Below are 22854 nucleotides of genomic sequence, written 5' to 3' on the forward strand. Positions count from 1 at the left end.
GCCACGTATCGAATAATAGCGTATACAAATTAACGGATCGCCGTCAAAGTTAACGTCCGTTTAGCCTCGGAAAGAGAGACCAATTGAGAATTTCTCTCCTTTGGTCCGGACAAGCTGCGGATCTTTCGAGATTGTCCCGAACCAAGAGCCTCGGTCTTTGGTTCGGATTCATGCGATCGGACGGCCTAGATTGGGTCTCTTATTTTGTTTTGATATTTTAGGCCCAACCACCCAGAAAAGGCTTATACAACACTACTGCTGGTGCTGGAGTCTAGAGCTCAGTTCGTTGTTTGGGGTTTTGGCGCCGTCGTTGTTTTTCGCCGATTTTTACTTCACCGGACGTTAGGGTTTCCGATCGAACTACCCTTTGAGAGCAATGGAAGAGCACGCCGGGGGTTCGGCTCCTGCGTCTGAGTCCATTATGGAAAAGATAACGGAGAAGCTTCGTCTTGGCCACGATTCGTCGTCGTCGTCTGATTCAGACAACGAGGAATCGTCGCCGTCGGCCGTCACGGCGGCGGTTTACCGGCTCTTTGGGAGGCAGAAGCCTGTGCACAAGGTCTTTGGTGGAGGAAAACGTACGGTACCATTTGTGGAAATTGGTTCACTTATTCGATTACTTCCTTTTAGAGCGTAGAATAGTGATTGCTGGTTAAGATTTCTCGATGGGGATAACCCTATCTCTTTTATTTCTTTGCTGCTTTGATTTTTCTGGCTTCGGAATTAGAGTTTATGGTTCTAGATTTTTAGGGTTTGATGATCCACGGCTTATGTTTCTCGATTTTTATTCTCTTTGGGTCGTATTTCTTTTAATACTTGCTTATTCAGATGGATCTTATATTTCGATCAATCGAGCTCCTTAGATTTAGAAGCTAGGAGATCTCGAAGCTTGTAAAAAGCATTTCTATTTTACCGAATTGCGTCGATGCGATTGATGCTTAAAAAGGTTCATATTTTTGGCTTTCTTTTGGGATTTTCATGTTCTTTTCAAAGTAGAAAAGATAATTTTGCGACTCTTTCTTTCCCCCTTCACTTCAATTTGGTAGCTTTGGAACTGTTGTGCACCATAATTTCTGCCCTACAGAATCTGGATTTTTGTTAGACTACTTGAACTACTATTTGTTATACTTTTTTTTTTTATAATAAAAAGTTGGACGGGAGCATGAAACCACCCAAATAATTTTCATGCAGCTGCCGATGTTTTCTTGTGGAGGAACAAGAAGATTTCTGCCGGTGTGCTTGGTGGAGCAACTGCGACGTGGGTTCTCTTCGAGTTGCTGGAATACCATCTGCTGACTTTAGTATGCCATTGCCTGATAGTCTCCTTGGCTGTGCTGTTCCTTTATTCCAACGCCATCGCATTTATGCACAAGTGAGATTTTGCGCCCATGATTCCCGTTCGTTTGATCTAATCGGTTGTTATTTGTATTTGGAATCTCAACTCTGCTTTTCATGCAGGACGCCACCACGCATCCCAGAAGTTTATATTCCTGAGGATCCAGTTCTGCAGTTTGCTTCCGCTTTGAGAATCGAGATCAACCGAGCTTTTGCAGTCCTCCGAGATATTGCATCAGGAAGAGATCTGAAGAAGTTTCTCGCTGTATGCCCATCTCTTTCCAATGGTTGCCATAAAAGCTGCTGATTTTTTATCGTTTGGAAGTCTACCTCTTGTTAATGGATGAATGCTTTCGTATATGGAACCTCATATACTACAAGATTGCATCTTGCAGGCATGATTTATTCAAACTTGTTTTTATACGACTGATAACTCATTAGGGATCATTGGTTGTGGTTAATCAGGTCATCGCTGGTCTTTGGGTTCTATCAATTGTGGGGAGTTGGTGCAACTTCTTGACTTTGTTTTACATAGGTATTACAATGAGCTTTTTTTATTTCTCTATATTTGCTTGTTTGCATTCCTCTTAACATTGACTAATATATACTTGTCAAACAAAAAAACAGCTTTTGTTTTGCTCCACACTGTACCTGTACTCTATGAGAAATACGAGGATCAGGTTGATTCCTTCGCGGAGAAGGCAATGGCAGAGATCAAGAAGCAATATGTAATATTTGATGCCAAGGTTCTAAGTAAAATCCCAAAGGGACCATTGAAAGACAAGAAACATGCATAGGGAGGAAGCTGAGATGTTCTAGTCATTTGTAGGTTCAGACATTTGGGTAGCTTTGGTTTTTTTCATGGTGATGATGTGACTCTTATATCCATTATTGGTTTGAACCCTATGTTTTTGTTTATGTTTTCTAATGCTTTTTGGGTTCCCAAGTTGGATGAGAATGGTGTTTCAAGGATTGGTTCAATCTTTAGATCTTGATCTGCTTGCATTATCTACATGTATGGGAGCATTTGCATGGTTGTCCTTGTCATGAGCCAATCTGGTGATGATATTGATATATTGCCTTGTAAATGGTTTTCCTACTTTGTTTCTTTATCTGTTTAAAACATTAATTCCTATTTGTATTACTTGCAACAAGAGGGTTATTACCTGACTCTCTGTGACATAGGGTATGTGTATTTTGCTTCGGCCAGTAGTGGTTGTGAATTGTAAGGAGGCTTCTTATGTGGGCCAGTTGTGCTTTAGCCTTTAGGTCATGGAAATTTTCATTGTTATGGTTTGAGTTTGTGAAGGGATATAGAATTCATATAGTATGTATCGTGCAATATCTGCATGGTGTTGGCTTCTGCTGCTAAAAAAGTAAATATACTTGGGTATTAGGGATTGCATTGTCTCTTTGAAAGGGATAAATCATTTTGAGAATATCTCTTTGCCCACAATATTTCACTCGAGAAGTAATTATTGGCAGCTAAATGAGCACCGTGTCTCTATTTTTTCTGGCTGGATTTGTTCAGAAACCGGTAAGCCTGCTATGAAAATGGTCTCAAGTTTCAATTTTTCGGGACTTGGTAAACTGTTAGTGTGAAGGGTTGTGGTAAACGTAGCGGACGTGGCATACTAATATGACCAAGATACTAGTAGGATACACCCTAGAACAGAACACTGCGGTAATTTGTCTTGGTCCCTAGTGTTTTGTTATTCACCCAAACACTATAACAAGGCTGGCTATGACCTGGTTTCACTTGAGGTTTTCTGAAACTTTTGATTGATTCATTTTCTCTTTCAAGGCTTGAGTTTCTTTTTTCATTTTTTTTTTTTGTTGATGGTTAGCTGGATTACATGTTTGTCGATGTAGTGTTCAGAACGAATTTTAACTCTTGCAGTGTTGTTGTAGCCTTTGGTTACATTTGTTCAATCAAAATCATCCATGTCTGCGAAAGTATTAAAGCTTGACAATTTGACATGAATCGGTTGCATCATGCCAGCGTTGTGTAACACCAAAACTGAAATCCCAACGGGCTCTGTACCAGATGTATGGTATGCTTTCATTTTCCCACCCTTTTGCTTCTGACGGCTGACCAACCAGTTTTGGAAAAGTTGTTCCTGTTCAAACGTTCAACGTACATACATTGCACACCATGTCGAATTTTGCAACCAATGCGAAAAATGATCGCTATTCATGCCGGAATACCCCCAAACTCAGAAATATACATCCCATATTCCCAATCATCTGCAGCATTTTAAGTTACTGTTACTTGAAACATTTTAAAATTCCCAAAACAACTCTTATTGTACAGGTGTTCAAGATATATATGGACATTAGGAAAATCTATGATACCAAGTATTGGAAGAGTTTTGACCAATCAAAATCACTCCCATGAATACCCCTGACCCTGAGTGGTCATCTTTTTTATGATACCGGTTGTGGGGCGGTATATTTTTCCGACATCATGTCTTTCCCGTATGATAGACATCCTTTTATTTAAGGGCTAACGGCATTGGACCAGGGTACTCAAGTGTTGCATTTAAAATTCAGGTACCCATCTTCTATTACTAAATACTACCCCGAAGTATAAGATACTTACCTGTAATTTACCTAATTTATATAATTTATTTGACATTAAAATTTCAAGTAACTGGCATAGGTCCCAAACGTTGCATCATCTGTTTCATGTGATCAAAGAGACTAACCAAAACGAGCACTCGTTTTCTAAGGTTCCATTATCACATATTATCTCTCTAGCTGGCTATTAAGACCATAGTTTTTGAACCACTGTTGACCTGGATGGTTGGACCATTCGGCCAAAGAACCATCCAGGCAACCAGTTCTATTTTACCCCAAATCCAGTTCCTCCAAAAACCATTGATCAGGGTGGTTGAACCATCAACTTGTTCAATGACTTTTGGCCATTATTAAATTTTAATTATTTTTTTATTTTTAATTTATTTTGTCAGAACAGGCCATCTATTCTGACCAGATGGTCGAATCGTGTCCCGTTTTTGGGTCACTTTTTAAAACATTGATTAAGACGGTGCTTCTGTTTTTTACAAAAATAAAAAAAAAAGTTTAATGGGAAAATGTGTGAGCAAATGTTCTACAAATGCATATCGAGCCCTCAAATCCAGGAAGGTTCCTTCGTTTAATATTAAGATAAAATGGAAGTCATGCCATGCCAATGGAGTTTAAACTTTGAAGCAAAGGACATTTTTCAAACATACCCACCTCAGATATTTCTTCAGGTGCCATTACCAATTACCAATTTTTAAGAAAATGCCGCCTACTGCAAATTTCAAACATTTTGGAACATAAATGCCAATCTTGTTTTTGTCAGACTTACAAATGTTACAGAGACCACACAATACACATTACGCATTCACAAAATAAACCACTCTGCAAATTTCCTTCATATATGAAATACCTACTTTTTGAGTTTTCTCACGTAATAAATAAAGGCCAATTCTACATTGGTTGTATCCCACACTGGGTGGGCTTCAAGGGCTTTTTAAATTACAAGGGGCATATGATACAACACCATAAAAAAATTTAAGACACAACCCTAACAAAGAAAGCTCTAGACCTAATACTTGGTCTTCAGACTCCACAATATCATGTGTTTGATGAACAATGCTTAAATCTTCCAGAGCACAATTGGAGGCAGTAGTTCACTGGTACATGATGCACACATACCTAATATTTTCTGGGAGAAAACCACATGGTGGTGGTTCCAGCTAACCATGCACGGCAATAGCTACATTTTCTGGTGAGCTTTCTTCCTGTAAAAAACTGTGAAGAGCTTTTTATCAATTACTCACCAATGTCAGCATCATCCATAATCATTGAGCTTCGTATACCTTCTCTAAACTTGTATTCTTTTTCAAAGAGAACGGTGCCGGTGAGTTCAGAGGATGGGATGCCTCCTTCAACCACCCCCTAAAGGAAGTATGATAACTGCTGCTTCTTCCTTGAACCTCCTTCCCCATACAATTCATTCCACTGCTTCAGTTCGCCCATAATAGACCCCTCAGCTGCAAAACTAGCCGCAACCTGCATTTCACAGTTAAATTATATTCAGAACTCGGAAATGAAATTTCCTAGGTATTTCACTAAGATGGACGCCTATTAAATGATCCTGATTGGTTGCCACTTTCGGTACCGTTTGATTGGTTATAAGTTTTTTCGGCATCATAGTCAAACCCTTTTGACAATTAATAAATACTACGATGATATCATTATTAAGATACACCTAGATTCATCATGAAAGATAGTCACAAAATACAACATGATGCCACAGAACCACCCTTTACTTAGTCCTTTAGCTTTCCAAAAATAAAATCTGCAGATATTCCAATCTTCACAACAATGACGTCACATAGACTTACCTGATTCTTTGCCTGCCTCATGTCTTCCATGTTTAGTGGCCTGAGGGTAATAACTCTCTCCTCTTTACCCTCTTCTTTTGTATCTGAGGCCTCTTCTGAGTTCTGTCCTTCAGCTTTGTGCTTTCTCTCCTACACATACCAAAGTATAGGACGACTATCAAAAGGTAACTCTGATGCATTCATCTTGCAACGAGTTGGTCAAAAAGAGAAGAAAAAGGTAAAGAAAGGTGCGCATCTTCATTATACGGTCCAGAGCACCAAACTGAACCAAACCAAACCGTAGGTGCGCACGACTATCAACGGTCTTTTATGGTGACTAAAAGACCGTTATTTATGCAAGCATATATGTTGTTTGTGCTTTCTACTTGGCTTAAGCCTAATAGAATGGCCCAAACCATAATAAAATGATTTGGTTTGGCCTCAGATCTCTAAACCACACCAAACCAAATCGTGAACACCCCTAAAGAAAAGGAAATTTCAGAAAGAAAATATTCAAAAGTGTATACATACCAAATCCTTGAGTTTTTCCTGCTGGATTAACTCTCTAACTGGCCGATAAGCTGCTGTTGTACACAAGTTCTGTATTCAACAGTTACAACTTGCAGTTAGTCAAATCAGATAATAAATCAAGTTGTGAAATGATAAATATAGAGATACAAACCTTCAGGTCACTCCCACTGTATCCTTCTGTCATGTTTGCAAGCTCCTTAAAGTCTAGTCCTTCTTCAACCTTTTCTTTGGCCAAAAGTGTCCTCAAGATCATTTCCCGGTTCTCCGCAGAAGGTAAACCAACCATAATTCTGTCCATCATAGCGAGAATTTATAAGAAGCACTATTATAGCTCAATGACAATATTTGGGCGTCATATCTACAAAGTTTTTGTTTCTTTAATAAACTGCCCATTCAAATGACTTAAAACTTGATCTTAGTAACAAGTCATAATTATCAGATCACAATTGAAGGTTCTTAAATGTAAATTACTGAAAGAGGTGGCTTAAGACCAATAAGTTGGCAACTAACATAACATCTGAAAGTCATTTCTTGATATATCTTGGCTTGCTCAGTTTACATTTTCCCTGATACTGCTCCCACAACCCCACCATATTGATTTTCAGTTCGTTAAATGGCAGGATAATAGTGAAAAACTTTCCAGCCAAAACACAGTCGTCTAAGAAATCAAGATGGATGAATAGTTAATTGGAAATTGTTATAAACTGTCAAACTTTAATTCCCAAAGTAAGCGGTATACCTGCGTTCAAACCGCCTAATAATTGCTTCATCGAGATCAAATGGCCTGTTTGTTGCAGCAAGAACAAGGATACGTTCACCAGGTTTCGTCAAAAGTCCATCCCAATGCGTCATAAACTCATTCTTAATCTTACGCATGGCTTCATGCTCCCCAACCCTGGTTCGCTGCCCAAGCATGCTATCAACCTCGTCCACAAAAATAATTGTTGGGGAAACCTTCGCTGCAAGAGTGAAAAGAGCCCTGACATTCTTCTCATCTTCCCCAAACCATTTTGATGTGATTGTTGACATGGAGACGTTAATAAAGCTAGCACCAGCCTCTTTGGCTATTGCCTTTGCCAGCATTGTCTTTCCAGTACCCGGAGGTCCAAAGAGCAATATTCCTCTGCAAGGCTTCAAAAGACCTCCTTTAAATAGGTCCGGTCTTCGAAGAGGAAGCATGACCAGCTCCTGAAGAGATTCCTTAACCTCATCTAGTGCACCAATATCAGAAAATGTCACCCCAATATCACTTGCTGGGATCACCTCTGGCCTTATACGCTTCTCAAATTCATTGTCTGGAGGAACTTCCTGTCCAGATAGCCCTTATTAACACAAAGCAGAATTTAAACTTAATACTAAGCATGTGCTAAAGAACCATCCAAACTTGAGATTTCCTTCTCTTTTTTCTATATATTGTGCAAGTCTCCTAGCTTTTAACCAGATACCAAAAAAAATGAAAACCTAACATTTTGCATGATTCTTTTGTTTTAAAATTAAAAGCATTCACTTACCTATAAAAAAGGTAAAAGCATATACAAAGAACATGCACATCAGCAAAAAATACCCAAGTGCCATAAAACATCAACTAAAATCATGCAAGTTGAAGGAGCACAAACTGTTATCATTTTTCTGTATAATGTTGAGGAGATCGGACTTACAGATGCTTTTGCAGGAGCAGATGAATTCTCACCATCCTTCTTCACTACAGGAGCAGACTTATCAGCCTCACTTTTGTTTTCTGCTGCCAGAGTCTCAACTTTTGATTCAGGCTTCAGACCACTAATTTCATCCCCTTCAGGGTCCTAAGACCAATGAAAGAAAAGAACCATTATCTGATTTGATTGATCAGTACTCTCAGAGTGTTGAAGTAAATGGAGATAACTGAAACCAACCTTATCAGGTTCAGCATTTGCTTCCAGCTTTAAAGTATCTTTACCATTGCTTTCGCCATCCTGGAATATACTCAATCCATGGGACAAACTGTTCCAGAGTCAAAAAAGTAAGAAATAAAGCTTGAACAAGGCAAATTGGAAAACCATCATTAAGTTTGACATCTGACCTCTTGGATGAGATAACAAGCTTTCCATTTCTGTATTCAGGATCTTTGTTGTTCATCAAATGATAAGAAATTGCTGATACAATAATCTCTTCTATGTAATTACTTAGAACCATAGTATCTGCAAGGCATATTGAACCCAGATCATCACATTCGAGATCATTTGCTGCAAGAACCTCAGTAATGTGGTTCCTGTTATCCTGATATTGGATCATCTTCATGTCCTCTTCCAGTTGGGTTTTCCAGCTAACAAGGTGGCTCTCATCTTCAGGTGGCTTAATTACAATGTTGTAAGGAAACAGAAGAGTGAGCCTCTCATCTACTTCTCCATAGTCATTGCCCGGATCCAAAATCCGTGAACCAAGGATCAGCACTGGTCCTGATAATTGCTTAAACATTTTCTGGAACAAAGTGTATATCCCTTGAGATCGGAAAAGAAGTTTCTCAACATCCCTCAGGTAGAGGACAGTGGCACTGGTTTTTGACACAGAAACCAGAACCTGTAAAGAGAAATGAAATTTGATTGATGCCCTCAACATCTTTGGGAAAAAAAAATCCTTGAACTACATAAATAGCTAATGTCAAAATGGCTAAGGCATTTTCACTAACTAGACCACACTAGATATCATAGGAAGTTCAAATTCACTGCAATTATAGCCAGATCACAGAGCATTACCTTGTAAAGTGACCGTAAAAGAAGTTTATCATCAAAAGCCCAACTGCTGGTGCGCTTCAGAGAAGCTAAAGAACACGAGGACCATTAGAAATTTAGAAGTGGCAAGAGAAAACATGTCATTCAGTAATTAACAAAGTTCATATTCCAATCCATTGTTCAAAGCTATAATTTACCCTCTTGAAGTTTATAACTGGTATTGTTCAGGGATGGGGAATTGTGAGTGTAGGATCCTACACTAATCAAATCAGGAGAGAGGTGATGAGCAGAAATGGCCAGCTTATATTTACTCTTTGATTAATGCAGAGTGATGTTAATGATTATTTGTCCATTCATCATAGATTGCTCTTGTAAAAGTCATTAATATCAAATGATTAACCTTCCTCACAGAGAAAAATAGGATACATAGATAGAGTTGACAGTATAGGTGGACCAAGGTGAATTGTTACTCATGTCACAATGTAAATGTCACATATAGGGAACATTTTGGGCAACCACCAAAAGGCTCAAAAATCATTAACCTATAAGAAAATCAACTAAATTGGATGGGTCTAATGGTTCAGTTCATAGTAATCATTTTGTAACCATACACAACATGAGTAGTGCTTCAAGAATACAATTCAGAAACTCCAGAGGTAGGTGGTTATTCATTTGATTGCTTAAGCAAAGCCTCCTAAAAAGAGGCCACCAAAAATCAAATCCTACACTCCAAGTAAGATGGTTTCTTCCAACCTGTGCAATCATGAGGTGTGGAACTAACTTGAATATTTATCTTAAAATGATCAATAAATCCATGATCTCAAAAATAAATAAATAAATAAATCCATGATCTCAAAAATATAAAGAAAGAAAGAAATCCATGATCTCATTGCTAACCTACCAAGGCCATTCTTGCATAAAGAGAAATAATCAAGATGAAAAATCCAGTGATACCACATAGAAATGTCATAATTAATGCTATTAGGCAGAAGCCCTAAATGCCCCATAAGTTTCCAATCACTCTTATGACAAATAGAGCTTACTGTTTAACAGTCTTCTAACAAATTGAAGTTTTGAACACAAACCTGAATTTACAGAAGTGCATTGTGAGGCAGGGCGACTTATGTCAGCTGCAACAGAAGCATTTCCATGATGCTTTGAAGTATTATTAGAACCTTCTGTTCCCCTAAAGGAATAAGACAAGTGAAAAAAAAAGAAGAAATGCATAGTCAATATCTCTGTGTGTGATATAAATATAATTTAAATGTCTTTTTTGTGATTAATCAACAATCTATGGTTTGTCATACCTTGACCTGATATCCAAAGCGCTACTTTGCCTCCATAACTTACCTGTGGCAAAACACTCATTAGATCCATACTAAAATAAAATCCGGTATGAGTAGAAAATGAAGAGAACTACTGAATCCAAACTTGACTATCAAAAAAGCAGAGCTATTTATAAATGTAAAAGTAATTAGCCTTTGATTTTAAGGGAAACTCTCCCTCTTTTGATACAATTCTCCAACATATATATATATATATATACATGCGGAAAGATAAAGATATTAATCTTTTATCACTACATATAGAGATTTTATTTATGTAATTAAGCACCCAATCAACCAGTATCATAAAAGGGGTAACCAATCAGGAGGTATTCATCAAAATTCATGGGGGTTTTGAATTGATTGGTCAAAGCCCTTCTGACAGCATAGATTTTCACTTAATTTAATCCTGGTCAGCAATACCTTTGGAATCAAAAGGTTCCATTTTATAGAGAATAAGCTTTTTGCCACTTTATGGGGTATATGGAGAAACATGTATGCAAGACCATTTCACTACATCAGATCTTTGATTATGTATTGAGTTTTGGCTCAGAATGATTAGGAAATGAATAGCATTGATTTTAGTCCAAGTCCTCGATCTGATCAATCCATCATAAATTTCACATTGCTTTGCAATCTGGGGACTCGTGAATCCAAAGAGCCTAGATGAAATAGGGGTGAATGGCATTAATAAATGCCATTAAAAACAGCCTAGGTCAGTATGCAATTTCCGATTACAAAACTGAGCTTTATCTCCTTGTGTAGAGTCACAGTTTGGGGAAGGGTGCTATATGTGGGTTTTGTAGTATTTGGGTCACAATGTCTGAAGCACCTTTGGGAGTTGGAGCTTCCTTCTGTGTGAATATTTCTAATATTTACTTATAGATAGCAATTTAAAGAGGCAAGCAGGATCCTCACATGAAGAGGTAGGCATGTTTACACATAAGGAATCATTGGGACAGAATGAAAGAAGAGTTATTGAGTTCTAGGCTTTGCTAAAGTGCATACCTATTGTAGACTGGCATATACATCATTGATGTTCATAACTAAGACTAATTCCATTATTTTTTTCTTTTTTCCTTTTAAATGTAGTAACCGATCCACCAAAACACACTTTTACCACCAGATTATCTTATGAAATATTCACACTTCTATTTTAAGATTCAATTAGTTTTGGTTTTGCAAGATACAAATGAAGCCAAATGTTAGTTATGGAGATTTTACTAGGAGTATCAAAGTCATGGTAGTTTGGATTCAAAAATTAGAAAAGTGCTAAAGACAGCTAGGAATTATTTTCTCTTATCAATTTTGTATGCATGCATCAATGGATGGAACAATACAAGTATAAATGGTGGGTTGATTAAAAACCATTTTTGCCACTGGTGTTAACTGAATCATATTTTCATGTAGGAAATGTTTCCAAGAGTGAAAATGTTCTCTTATGGCAGGGAAAAAAGTTTTAAACTATTTTGCGTGAAATACTTCTCTAAATTACATTAAAAATGTATTTGACCTTTTTCTAAATTACAAAAAAAATAATTGTATACACCTACGCAAGTATGGGAAATGTGCCTTGCACCCCTAGTAAGTCCTGTAGTTTATTCAATACGATTACCAAAACATTTGGGGCTTAGTCAGGGGTAAATAAATCAGTGATGGCTTCTAGCTAGCAGTTCAAATTAAATTCAAGAATTTAATATCCAAAATTATTTATTGATCTATCTAGCAGAGAAATTAAAAAATATATCGGCTAAGTTTATTTCCTAAGTGGAAACGATATTTAGTAAAATTTATATGAGAAGGCAACAGAAACCGCTTTTCCCTGGTTAAACAAATTGTCTTACAGAATCTAGAGGAAAATCTAAATTACAAGAGAAGTACTATGAACAATTCACTGCCCATTAGGTAAACTCTTCAATATGAAATTAAAACCTCAAAATGATTTTAAAAAAACAAATTATGTTAAGTGTAAAAGAATAAGTGATCAATAATACTTGGATAACCATATATACCTAGTGAACCAGTCAAGGTTCAAAATTTCGATACGATATGCCCCATATCGGGTGTATTGTATCGTATCTTTTGGGTCCCAATACGCCTGTTTACAGGTGTTTCGGGACCCCACTCTTTTTTAATGAAAAATACATGTATTTAACTCCTCAAAAACCAAATTTTGAAAAAAAAAATCTAAAAAAAACATGTTTCCACGTGTATCGAAGTACCGATACGCCTCTGCCGATACACAGAGGTGTATCAATACTTTGAACCATGGAACCAGTATTAGACATGATACATACCTGACACGATACCAAATACTGAGTGGACACTTGTAGATACATTCAACAGCATTCACACTTAATTTAAATAAAATGATATGTTTTAATAAATTAAACTGTAAAAGAAAAAAAATCTGTGCTAGAAATTTAATTAAATTTGACAAGATTTGAGTATTGAGAAATGACAATTAGCTTCAAAAAACCAGGTAAAAAGACATGACATGAATATTATATGGGATAGCTGTACACCATATCCATATCCATGATTTTAGGAAATGAAAGCCGTACCCCCATTTCCCAATTTGTGTCTATATCAGTATCTAGATATGGATATCATAGGGAATGATAGCTTAAAAAAATGAAGAATAAGGAACATAATCTTTTAGCTTTTCTCAAAGCTAGACTTCAAGGCATTTTCCCTTGAACCTTGCCTCAAAACTAGCCTCAACAGACAAGCCTTAACCACAAGTCTCATTTACTATCCAAACAACTTAATTTAGCAAAAGTTAAATTAAAAAATGTGCCCTCCAAATACTGGTGTAAGGCATAACTTGAATTTTTCCCTTTGCTTCTAGTCAAGTGCTGTTGTTGCTGAATGGACTGATTTTATAGAACAAATCATGACATGCAAACTTGAAAACATATGGATTTTCATGTATAAGATGATTACAATCAGAAAGTGATCAAATGGCTAAAGAGAGCTACTCAACTTCACAATCAAGAATTTAAAATTTCTAGATCTGAAAAAATGATTAGCGAAAGTTCTTCCTTTCTTACCTTTTGTATCCTCCCTCTGTGGAAGGATTGAAAATGAACCAAATAAACTGGACATTCGCTCTAGTGCCGTCTCAGAGATGGACCTCTTAAGGGACTACAAAAAAAGGTGTTACAAGTACATAAGGAAATGTTTCATTTGGAATAGGGTGGTAAATTAATCTCACCAAATAAGAAACATCACACATGACAAGTTATAGTTGTGGGGCAGGAAATGAATGGAAGTAATTTAAAACATCTAGTAAATTCTCATTTGGTTATGAAAGAATTAAGGAGTCATTGTTTGGTGTAATGGTAAAATCGTGATCTGACAAGCATGAGAATGCAAGTTTAAATCTGAGAACGAAGTCTTACAGATTGTTTATTTCCAGTGCCGTATTTGCTCTGTATCTGTAGCAGAGTGACATGAGAAATATTAGGTTTCTTATTGGTAGGACAAGAATAAGCATCAAAATTGAAAACTAACACTCAAAGCCAATACAGCTAACAACCAGACGACCCTACTAGTTCACAAGAGAAAAAAAGAAAAACAATATGAACAGACAAAATTGCCAACCACCCTTACACACCTTCAATGAAAAGTCAGTAACATCTAACAAAAGCAACTTTGCTTCAAAGTAATGTGCTAAAGCCTTTGCAAGCATTTGTTGGTACATCTCTTCAAAAAAAATGGAAATTTGCAATCAGTTATGGAGGCGGATTATGCATAAACCTAAATATTTTCTAGAAAAAAAAACAGATGGATATTTGCAAGACAGCAAGAGAACCTACCAGCAGGTCCAGATAGCAAAATAGTCCGACTCGCAGGAGAAAGGTTCCGGGTGTACTTACAAAAGTTAGCTTCTTTCAAATGCATATAGGCAGCACTAGTCAATAACACCCGTGTCTGCTCACTGCCATTCAGATCAACAAGCGAAGTATATGAGAATATAGATATACTATAACAAGGAAACAAAAAGTAAAATGACATATTTGGGATGCATTAAGTCAAACTTTGGAAGATATAGACAGTATTGCTGAGCTACTGCAGAATTATGGCTCCGATCCCCCATTCCCCTACTCTACCAAGTATCTGGAAAAATTAGAAGAAGAACCAATAACTTAAGAGATCAACATACTCAACCTAGAAGAAGATGATATTGAACTAAACCCATAATAGCAAGACATGACTCTAATCTAAACACGTACTGGTAAAATAGAAATCATTGAGTTCATAATCTATACATGGTTTGCCAGCCGGATATAAACTTGGTCTCAGCAAACTGATGGTTCTTGTTAACCTGGGATATGAAATTATAACCATTAAGGTTCAATCAGCTGAGTTGACCAGTCTATGAAACTGCATGGCAGACCAATCTATTTTTCCAATCCATATGTCCAATAATTTATCAAGTATAAATGACTTTCTCAAGTCCACAAAATCCGTTAGAGATAAATTTAAGAACAGTAACAGCGAAACTATTTCAGAACAAAAAATTTCAAGGACAATGTCAAATTTTCTAGATTGTAAAAGATTGTTTTCGCAAAACCTTATGATACTAATTTAAATTACAACTTATAGTTATGGAGGAAAATACTATCTTGATAGGCTAATGTATATTTTCCCCAAGAATTCTGCATATAATAAGGTCAACTAGTATCTACAAGTTTAAACTTATGTAAAGAGAACTTTCAATGTTTCTCTTGTTTCTTAAAAAGGATTGGATATCCTAACTATCCCTGAAGAAAATAAGGAAGAAACGTAAAGTATTAGTTCAGACAAGTGCTATTTATTTCATAATATATAGGATCTCCAACTCCAACAATTCCAACTATTTCTGCTCAACTACGTAGCAATTTACGACTGGAGATGGGTGAATATATTCACCAGCAACTACCTACATAAACATGAGATAAGAATGAGCCTAGTGCCTCATTCTAACACATGTCCCCAACATTATGACTCTCAGCCTCAACAGTCAATCAAGATACAATAGGAAATCACGAATTGACAATCTTTTACAAATTTTAAGAGGATTTAATAAATTGATAAACATAAGTTGGTTAAATTCCGAATTCCACATAAGATTTTTTTTCCAATTCTCTAATCACATTAAATGAGACATACTAAATCGGGATCGTGAAAGCTTTTTTTTCTTTTGGGTGGGGGTGTAAATGAGACATACTAAATCCCGAAGGCCCTGAACAGAAAACCCATCATTACTAGAGCACCATCACGAAGTCTCTCCACGCCATAATATTAAATAGAAAGAAGCATTGAACTATAGACATTTAAAATTGAAACAGAATCACTCTCGTAATGGTAGAAAATAATGAAAAGGACGGATATGCACTGTAACTCCACAGAAAACTACACTCCCTTCCCCGAGGCAACGTGATGAAGCAGATCAAGATTGTTTACCGTCGTTGATGAAAATAACAGAACAGGGGAACACAGGATAAGCCTGTATGTTTTCTTACCTGAGGTAATAAGGGAACTCATCGAAGGTGACGTTGCTTTCTTTCCCATCGACAACCTGTCTCATCAGCTCCTGCTCGATCTTATCTCCAGTAATAGCATTTGAAGAACTGAGATTCGTCCATTTACTTATTGTCTGTCCAGAGGCTAAACCAAGCCCGACACCGACACCAACACCGACGCTCAAGGCCGACATGAGAATGTGTTTCTGCTCCATTGCCTTCGAACTCCCCAAACCCTATCTCTTTGTCCGAACTTCACCTCCCGTATTCCTATGTTTATTAATACAAAGAACCAGCCCGTTCTCCAAACTGAAAGCGATCTCTCCTTTTCCGGAACAAGGACAATAATTAGAAATTAATGCTTAAACTCCTTTGAGTCCTGCACTCAAATCAAGAAACAGAAATTTTGGAAGTTAAACGAAGCACGGAAAATCCTTCTTGGACTGAAAATCCACTCAAAATCCTGATGGACAAAGAGATGTACGACAAAAGCCGTCCAAAGTGCAAGTAAATATCCGAAGTCGTAACTAGATACCCGATAAATAAACTAAAAGAAACGTTCTAAATAGACAATATTTGCCAGTAAAGGAGAGAATCCGGCATCTCTATGATTTTTTTTTTTTTTGGGTAGAAATATCTCTATGAATATTGAAACGATAAACTAAAATCCCAGAGGCTTCAGAAGATTATCTCTCGACGAACTGAGGAACAAACCAAATGCGGTTCAAATTCGTCGGAATATCCGATACTTTTCGTTCATGAAACAATCCGAACGAAAAGTCTAGCGTCATAAGAAAGAAAACAGGATTAATATCTTCCTAACTGTCGAAAACGACCAGTAAGAGTAGGGCGGTAAACCGATTTTCAAACGCGGAGGAAAACGAACCAGAAAGATCAGTTCCCTTGAAGTTCCGACAAGAGAACCTAAAAATGCGATTGGTGTGACGTGCGTCGATCGTTTCTCTACCTGTCTCTCTCTCTTCCCTGCCTCGTTTTCCTCAGAGATCGCTCCCCCAACCTATATATAGCCACCGAGACCAGAGGATCTCGAGAGTCGAACCCTAAAAAGAAAGGCAGAAAGAGAGTCGTCGCTAGTCGCCAGTCGCCAGTAGCCAGAGCCTTTTTGCTTTTTGACTTTCCGTCCTCCGGAAATGTGAATTCCCGGTAAAAGCAGAGTCGTAATTTATATCGCCGGAGAGTGACACTGGAGTTGGAGTTGGAGTCGGAGTCGGTTCCCGCTTTTTCAGGCTTCTCCCTCGGTTTTTGAGCTTTATAGGAGATGGGTTGGCATGTAAAGTGCCGTGAATCCTACGTGTCACATTCTTGGCGGTGGAATTTGACGATCACTGACACTCCCAGTTGGCAATTTAAATGGTACCGAAGAATACGGTACCTCAGAAACCCACGTGAATTGGATGTTGGTGGTGGCTGACTGTTATTTATTATGTACCATGCCTTTTCGGCACCATACTCGCAATCATTTCTCTTTTCATTTTTAACTAAACTACTAAAAGTAATTAAGACTGGAGTCCACAGAATAACAGGTTACAGCGGTCGCTGGACGCGCCGAAATGTGGAGCCAATAATAGAACCGAAATTTGCTCCTCACATAGTCCAACTCACAAAGACCACGTATCTCCATCCCACAGTCTAGTAGGAATATCTCTCCATCAGTCCCATCAACTCACATGGACAAAAAATTCCAAAATTATGCCTTTACTAGCACGATTCATTCTAAATTTTTTATGGGATTGATTTGGTTTAGCGTTTAGCCAAATGTTTTCAATCCGCCGTTGACCCGGCCGTTTTAATTATCAACCGGCCAGGATTCGGTTCAGTCAAGCTCCGTAGATGATGAAAACCATTAACTTTGTCAAGAACCGTTAGATTCGGCCGGTTCAACTGTTGTTCTGTTTAATCCAGTGACCACTAGGTCGTAAGTTGTACATTATAAAATTTTTGGAAGGTATAACTTTGTATTTTATTGTTTGATTGGGATGGTTTTTTTTGGGTAAATTTTTGAGATTTATACGTCTTTTTTATCTTGCTATTTTCACAAAAAAAAAAAACTTTTTAGCCTTAAATTGTTTTTTTTTAATATTTTTATAAATAAAAAATTTAAAACTAAATTAAAAAACATATATAATACATATAACATATCTGAAACATATTTATACATTATTTATTGCTAAAATATATTTATACATACACACACACACATATATATATATATATATATATATATATATATATATACATACTTAATATATAGGTGATGTGGCATGGTCTAAACCATTCGACCCTATTTGTCGAACCGATGACCCACGACCTGGAGGCAAAAACGGTTTGGCCTCCATGTCAGTTTTTAAAACATTCATTTGATTGTTGTTTTTATTCAAAAAATAAATAAAAATAGGATGTGGCCAAATCACTAAGTTTTACTTTTAATAATGCTTTTTCATTCCATTTAAATTTAATAATGTAAGAGCATGCGTTATATATATGTTCGACCATCATACCAGGGAAAAACTTACAGCCAACAAGGTGAAGGTTCTTTAAGTCCAGCACTTGAAGCAACTCAATGCTTCCAAGCTCGGATGGAATCATTTCGTCAATGGTATTTGATATGGCCAAAACCGACCACCAGTTAGAAACTACAAAGTGGCAGCATGTTGGGGGCAAAGTTGTCAATTGATGAGCTGACCTAGTCTTGACGAGCTACAAGTTGACCTGGTCCTGATGAGGTACCAACTAACCTAGTCCTAACGACATACGAGCTAACCTAGTCCTAACAAGCTACAAGTTGACCTTGTCTTGACGAGCTGATGTAATACCAACTCATAACATGCACAAGTAACACATGGCCAAGTTGATTAGAACATCAATACCAGCACATTCCATGTAGGCCCACTACCTACCACGTGTACACAATGTGTCAACTGAGGGTGCGACTAGTGGACTAAGCTCCAACCATGTGTGAGAGACATGTCGGTTCTTGGATGAAACCCCTCTCCTATAAATATGTGAGTCTACCATTCATTTGGACACAACTAAACATGGTAGTACGCTACTATGAACAAGGCACGCCGAACACCTCAGCACCTGGAGCTCACCAACTCTCCCTATGAGCTCCCCAACTCATCACATGGAGCTCACTAGCTCCCCTTAAAAGCTTTCCAACTCACCCATACGAGCTCTCCAACTTATCCATATGAGCTCTCCAGCTTTCTTTACGAGCTCACTAGCTCTCTACACGAGCTCTCATCTCATCTCACTAAGTTTTCCAGCTCACCTTATTTTCTCTTGTCGTTACTGACTTAACCGCAAGAGTCCATGCCCCTAGAATCGCCCAGGGCCTCTAACATTTCTTATGGTTGCAGGTCTCTCTTAATAGTCGAGGTACCGAGACGAGGTGTTGAGCCAATGTGACACTTCAAGACGAGGTGACACCCTACTCCAACAGCTTTCCACCCTTGCCCTTGTGGTCAATTTTGATCCTCATCAGTATTACTACGCAACCTGAGGACATAAAGCCTCTTCAGTTCTCCAATTTTCATGGGAATGCTCCCATTCAACCTGTTAAATCCTACACCTAAAATCCTTAAGGTTTTGGAGTTGGCAATGCTAGAAGGTATCTGCCCAATTAATTCATTTCTCGTAACATAAAAAATTTTACTCGATCACTACATACTCTGATCTTTGGGATCTTCTCCTGAAATTGATTAAAAGATGCATTGAGATAACTAATATTCTTCAACCCAAGGACATCTAAAAGGATTGGCCCAATGAATGAATTGCTACCTCCAAAAGTTCCAAACTTTGGCAAGCTATAATCTTCTCAGCCACAGACAGAAAATTGCTTCTTACAGATACATAAGCCATGCTAGGAGGGACACAAATTTGTGCAAGAAAACTTCCACGGAGATTGCTGAAAGAAAAAACAAAAACCAACGAGGCTCATACAGTTTACTATAGACAAGGGATTGAACAAAGCCCAAGGAATTTCACCAATAAAATCATTCCTCAACAAATCAAACAAGCAAAGATTTTGAAAATCACCAATATACTTAGAGATTTCAAATCCAACAACCAGTAAACCGATTCCCATATAGCAATATTATCCTTAGAGATTTCAAGTTGGATAGACTTGGCGACAATACTCCTGCAATACTGGTGTTCCACAACACAATTTTCTCCACTTTCATAGCCAGTCGTTCAAGAATCAGACCTTTGATTTTGAGTTCTCGCATGTGTTTGACCGTGGAAGTTCATAGGGGCTCCTCTCCTCTATAATCTATAAATCTTGTTTCAGATTACCCAGGTGCACAAATGCAAGAATTGTAATTAATGAGACAAGCAGTATGAACAGTAAAAAAATGTGATTTCCTAAATTAATTTGGGCATTTAGAAAACTTTAAATGGTAAAATAAATTAGAAAAGGATAATTTGGGCATTTAGAAAACTTTAAACAATTAGATAAGAATCTTTTTCAAAATTAACTAACGGAATACTAACGAAGGGGGGGTTGTGTAACGGCCATAATTTAGGGGGGTCTTTGTCGTAAAAAAAGTGCAATAGGGTTTTTATCATTAACCCCATAGTATAGGGGTCTGTAATTTTCCCTTAATTTATGATATGCACTCAAATCAAGTCAACCCCATAGCATTTTAAGCGGGGAATATTCAGTGTATAATTTATTTTATTTACTAAGAGGTTATTGTTGCTTAGTTCATTTCATTTGTTGACAAGAGAGATTGATGATCTCATTTAGAATTAGAGTATGATGGACAGAATTATATGGTCCATAATATTGTATGGAGTTGAATGGCAATTAATAAACAACAATGTAAAAAAAAATGAATGTGGTGGAATGTGAATGTTAAATGAGTGAAAAAATTTAAATTAATAAAGGTCAAGATTAAGTCATTCAATTAAGGAGCTTGAGTATGGCACCAAAAGGTAGTAAAATGAGAGAAGATATGCTAATATGGTTTGATCACATGCAGAAGAAAATCATCTACAACATCTATAGGAAGTGATGTATGACAAGTTGGGGGGATTGAAAAGGGCATTTGATTATACTGCGCTCGACCGTTGACACTATATGGTTGGAATAAGGCTTAGATGACGATGAGGTGCACATCAATTACCAATTTTGATGCCCTAATTGCACCGCTAGATGATGATGATGACTATGATGAAGCAAATTGTTTCCCTAGTAATATAAAAGCTTTAAACAAGATGTGGGGAAAAGGTTAAAAAAAAGAAGACATTTGTTTATGCAACTCTAAGTATATTTTCCTGCTATAAAAAATAGAGCAACTCTTGCATTTTTTGCACTATTGAAATGTTAGGGCACAATAAAAGACATTTTCTAGGGTGAAGAAAATTGTTCGTTGTTTATCCGCATTTCTACACAAAGAATAAGGAAATGGCATGTTTAACTCCTTCATTCTTCTTTACAGCAATGTTTTTAAACCGTCTTTGATTTATTGTCAGACTTTGTAATCTATGACCCGGTCACATTACTGAGTCTATTCCACCCTTGATTCGATTATTGGCAAAAAAGTGTTGATTTAATCAATAATCAATTATGCAGCCAATTGAACCATTAACCCATTCGACCCAATGACATAATGAACAGATCACAAGTTAAACATTAATTTTTATTCTATCTTTTTATAGTCATTTTTATCATTGATAATAATTTGTATAATTCAATATAATTAATATAATTAATATTAAAATATGCCCAACTTTTTTCCTTTTGTAATTTTTTTTATAATTTCTTTTATTTTTGTATATTTTATCTATTATTTAATTATTAAAATACATTACTGTATAATGTATTGATCCATTTGACCCATGTGGTCGAACAATTAACCCACAACGTGAAGACAAAAAATGGTGAGTCGTATCTTTAAAACACTGATTTACGGTGTAGCTTATTGTAACAATGGTGCTTATTCTTGTTCTACTAGGAAGCCCCAAAGTGGGACTGAGATGAGCAATAGCAGCCAATTCTTTACAACTCAAAGCAAACTTTTTTTGTCTTTTCATTTTGGCCACCTTTGTCGAAAAGAAGTAAAAGAAGAAGAAGAAAAATTAAAGAACGCAAAACTTTCTATTTGTTTTGTTTTTTATTCTATATTTATTCATTGCCATTTACTTTAAGGAACACAACCTCTTTCATCAACTTGTTTACTTTCCACGTAGTGGCCATCAGTTTTGAAATTTTTGATATTACTTTTCGTAATCCCCCAGTCCCAAACAAAAGCATTAGAAGACAGATTGTCATTTGAGCCTGCTTGCGCAAGAGTGCAGTGGGCAGAGAGACGGGAATGGCTCGTCATGCCCGCATCTGCTACAGAGCGCGCCTCACACCTATTTTACAGCATGTCCTAGTCTTATACTGGGAACATCTCCCATACTTGTTTGTAATATTGGGTGGAATGTGGCTGTGAGGTCCTTATGAGACGCGCTTTGTGAGGAGTAGATCCCAATTCTCACCACACCATTGTAACATTGCAATGTAATTTGGCACTGGAGCATTTTCACAAGTTTTTTTGTTTTTGCTGATGTGTCATTCATGCCACATCAGCAAATAAATGGAATCGATAAGAAAATCTCATTTTAGTAGTATGTTTTTTTTTTCAAATGTTTGATTAGCTTCGGGAATTGGGAAAGGAGGGATTTCTTCAATGTCAAATTGGCATTTCTTGAATTGTCTTGATGATATTGAATTGTTAAGGTGATGTGACACATTGAAATTTGAAAAAAAAATCGACTTCTTTATGACATGTCATTCTTCAGGCAACAACCCCATTCAAACACGTGGCAACCTCATTTCTCAATAAAAATTGATGCTGCGCAATATGGTTGTTCCTAGCTGGAGATGACTCGGCTTCCAGCAAACGACGGACTAGACGGATCTGCACATAGAGAACCCGGGGGTGCTTATTCGGTGAGGTCGCTCCGATGCTTAAGTCAGTATGTGTGAGTCGAAAGTGATCAGAAAGCAAGAGAACTAGTAAGCAGTAATTGCACGTACCTCTACCCCCAAAGGGTT

General features: G+C 37.1%; 2 protein-coding genes across 5 annotated transcripts; one reads left to right on the forward strand and one right to left on the reverse strand.

Annotated features, from left to right (window-relative positions):
* Positions 1 to 226: 226 nt before the first annotated feature.
* Positions 227 to 2517, forward strand: LOC104593454 (reticulon-like protein B2). Its single transcript, XM_010253299.2, has 5 exons — positions 227 to 578; positions 1192 to 1372; positions 1459 to 1600; positions 1801 to 1870; positions 1963 to 2517. Exons 1-5 carry the CDS (start codon positions 377 to 379, stop codon positions 2130 to 2132), a joined length of 765 nt encoding a protein of 254 aa, XP_010251601.1. The 5' UTR covers positions 227 to 376; the 3' UTR covers positions 2133 to 2517.
* Positions 2518 to 4725: 2208 nt separating this feature from the next.
* LOC104593453 (uncharacterized) lies at positions 4726 to 17031 on the reverse strand. 4 transcript variants are annotated; one of them, XR_734576.3, is made up of 18 exons: positions 16672 to 17030; positions 15786 to 16164; positions 14097 to 14218; positions 13895 to 13983; positions 13680 to 13715; positions 13329 to 13422; positions 10258 to 10300; positions 10036 to 10136; positions 8975 to 9039; positions 8302 to 8798; positions 8135 to 8222; positions 7901 to 8044; positions 6982 to 7550; positions 6394 to 6532; positions 6243 to 6311; positions 5733 to 5861; positions 5205 to 5397; positions 4726 to 5136 (listed from the first exon to the last, which is right to left on the reverse strand). XR_734576.3 is itself a non-coding variant. In XM_088891637.1 (18 exons), the coding sequence occupies exons 3-18, from the start codon at positions 14375 to 14377 to the stop codon at positions 5284 to 5286; spliced, it is 2358 nt and encodes a 785-aa protein (XP_088747763.1). In that variant the 5' UTR covers positions 14378 to 14397; positions 15786 to 16164; positions 16672 to 16812; the 3' UTR covers positions 4726 to 5283. The 4 variants fall into 4 exon arrangements, 3 of the variants coding, with proteins under 3 accessions (XP_088747763.1, XP_010251599.1, XP_010251598.1); XM_088891637.1 differs by adding an exon at positions 14319 to 14397 and having other exon boundaries at positions 4726 to 5397; positions 16672 to 16812; XM_010253297.3 differs by having other exon boundaries at positions 4726 to 5397; positions 16753 to 17031.
* Between the last annotated feature and the right edge of the window lie 5823 nt (positions 17032 to 22854).

This window comes from Nelumbo nucifera, chromosome 7 (assembly GCF_055504915.1).
Source record: "Nelumbo nucifera cultivar China Antique chromosome 7, China Antique-T2T, whole genome shotgun sequence".
NCBI classification, from domain to species: Eukaryota; Viridiplantae; Streptophyta; class Magnoliopsida; order Proteales; family Nelumbonaceae; genus Nelumbo; species Nelumbo nucifera.

Coding starts and splice junctions, on each gene's coding strand:
- LOC104593453 (XM_010253297.3), bottom strand. CDS start 16,000: ATGGAGCAGAAACACATTCTCATGTCGGCCTTGAGCGTCGGTGTTGGT. Junction 14,219..15,785: donor GAGTTCCCTTATTACCTCAG/GTAAGAAAACAT, acceptor TCTGAATGGCAG/TGAGCAGACACGGGTGTTAT. Junction 8,223..8,301: donor CTTGTTATCTCATCCAAGAG/GTCAGATGTCAA, acceptor ACTCTGGAACAG/TTTGTCCCATGGATTGAGTA.
- LOC104593454 (XM_010253299.2), top strand. CDS start 377: ATGGAAGAGCACGCCGGGGGTTCGGCTCCTGCGTCTGAGTCCATTATG. Junction 1,373..1,458: donor GCCATCGCATTTATGCACAA/GTGAGATTTTGC, acceptor CTTTTCATGCAG/GACGCCACCACGCATCCCAG. Junction 1,871..1,962: donor CTTGACTTTGTTTTACATAG/GTATTACAATGA, acceptor ACAAAAAAACAG/CTTTTGTTTTGCTCCACACT.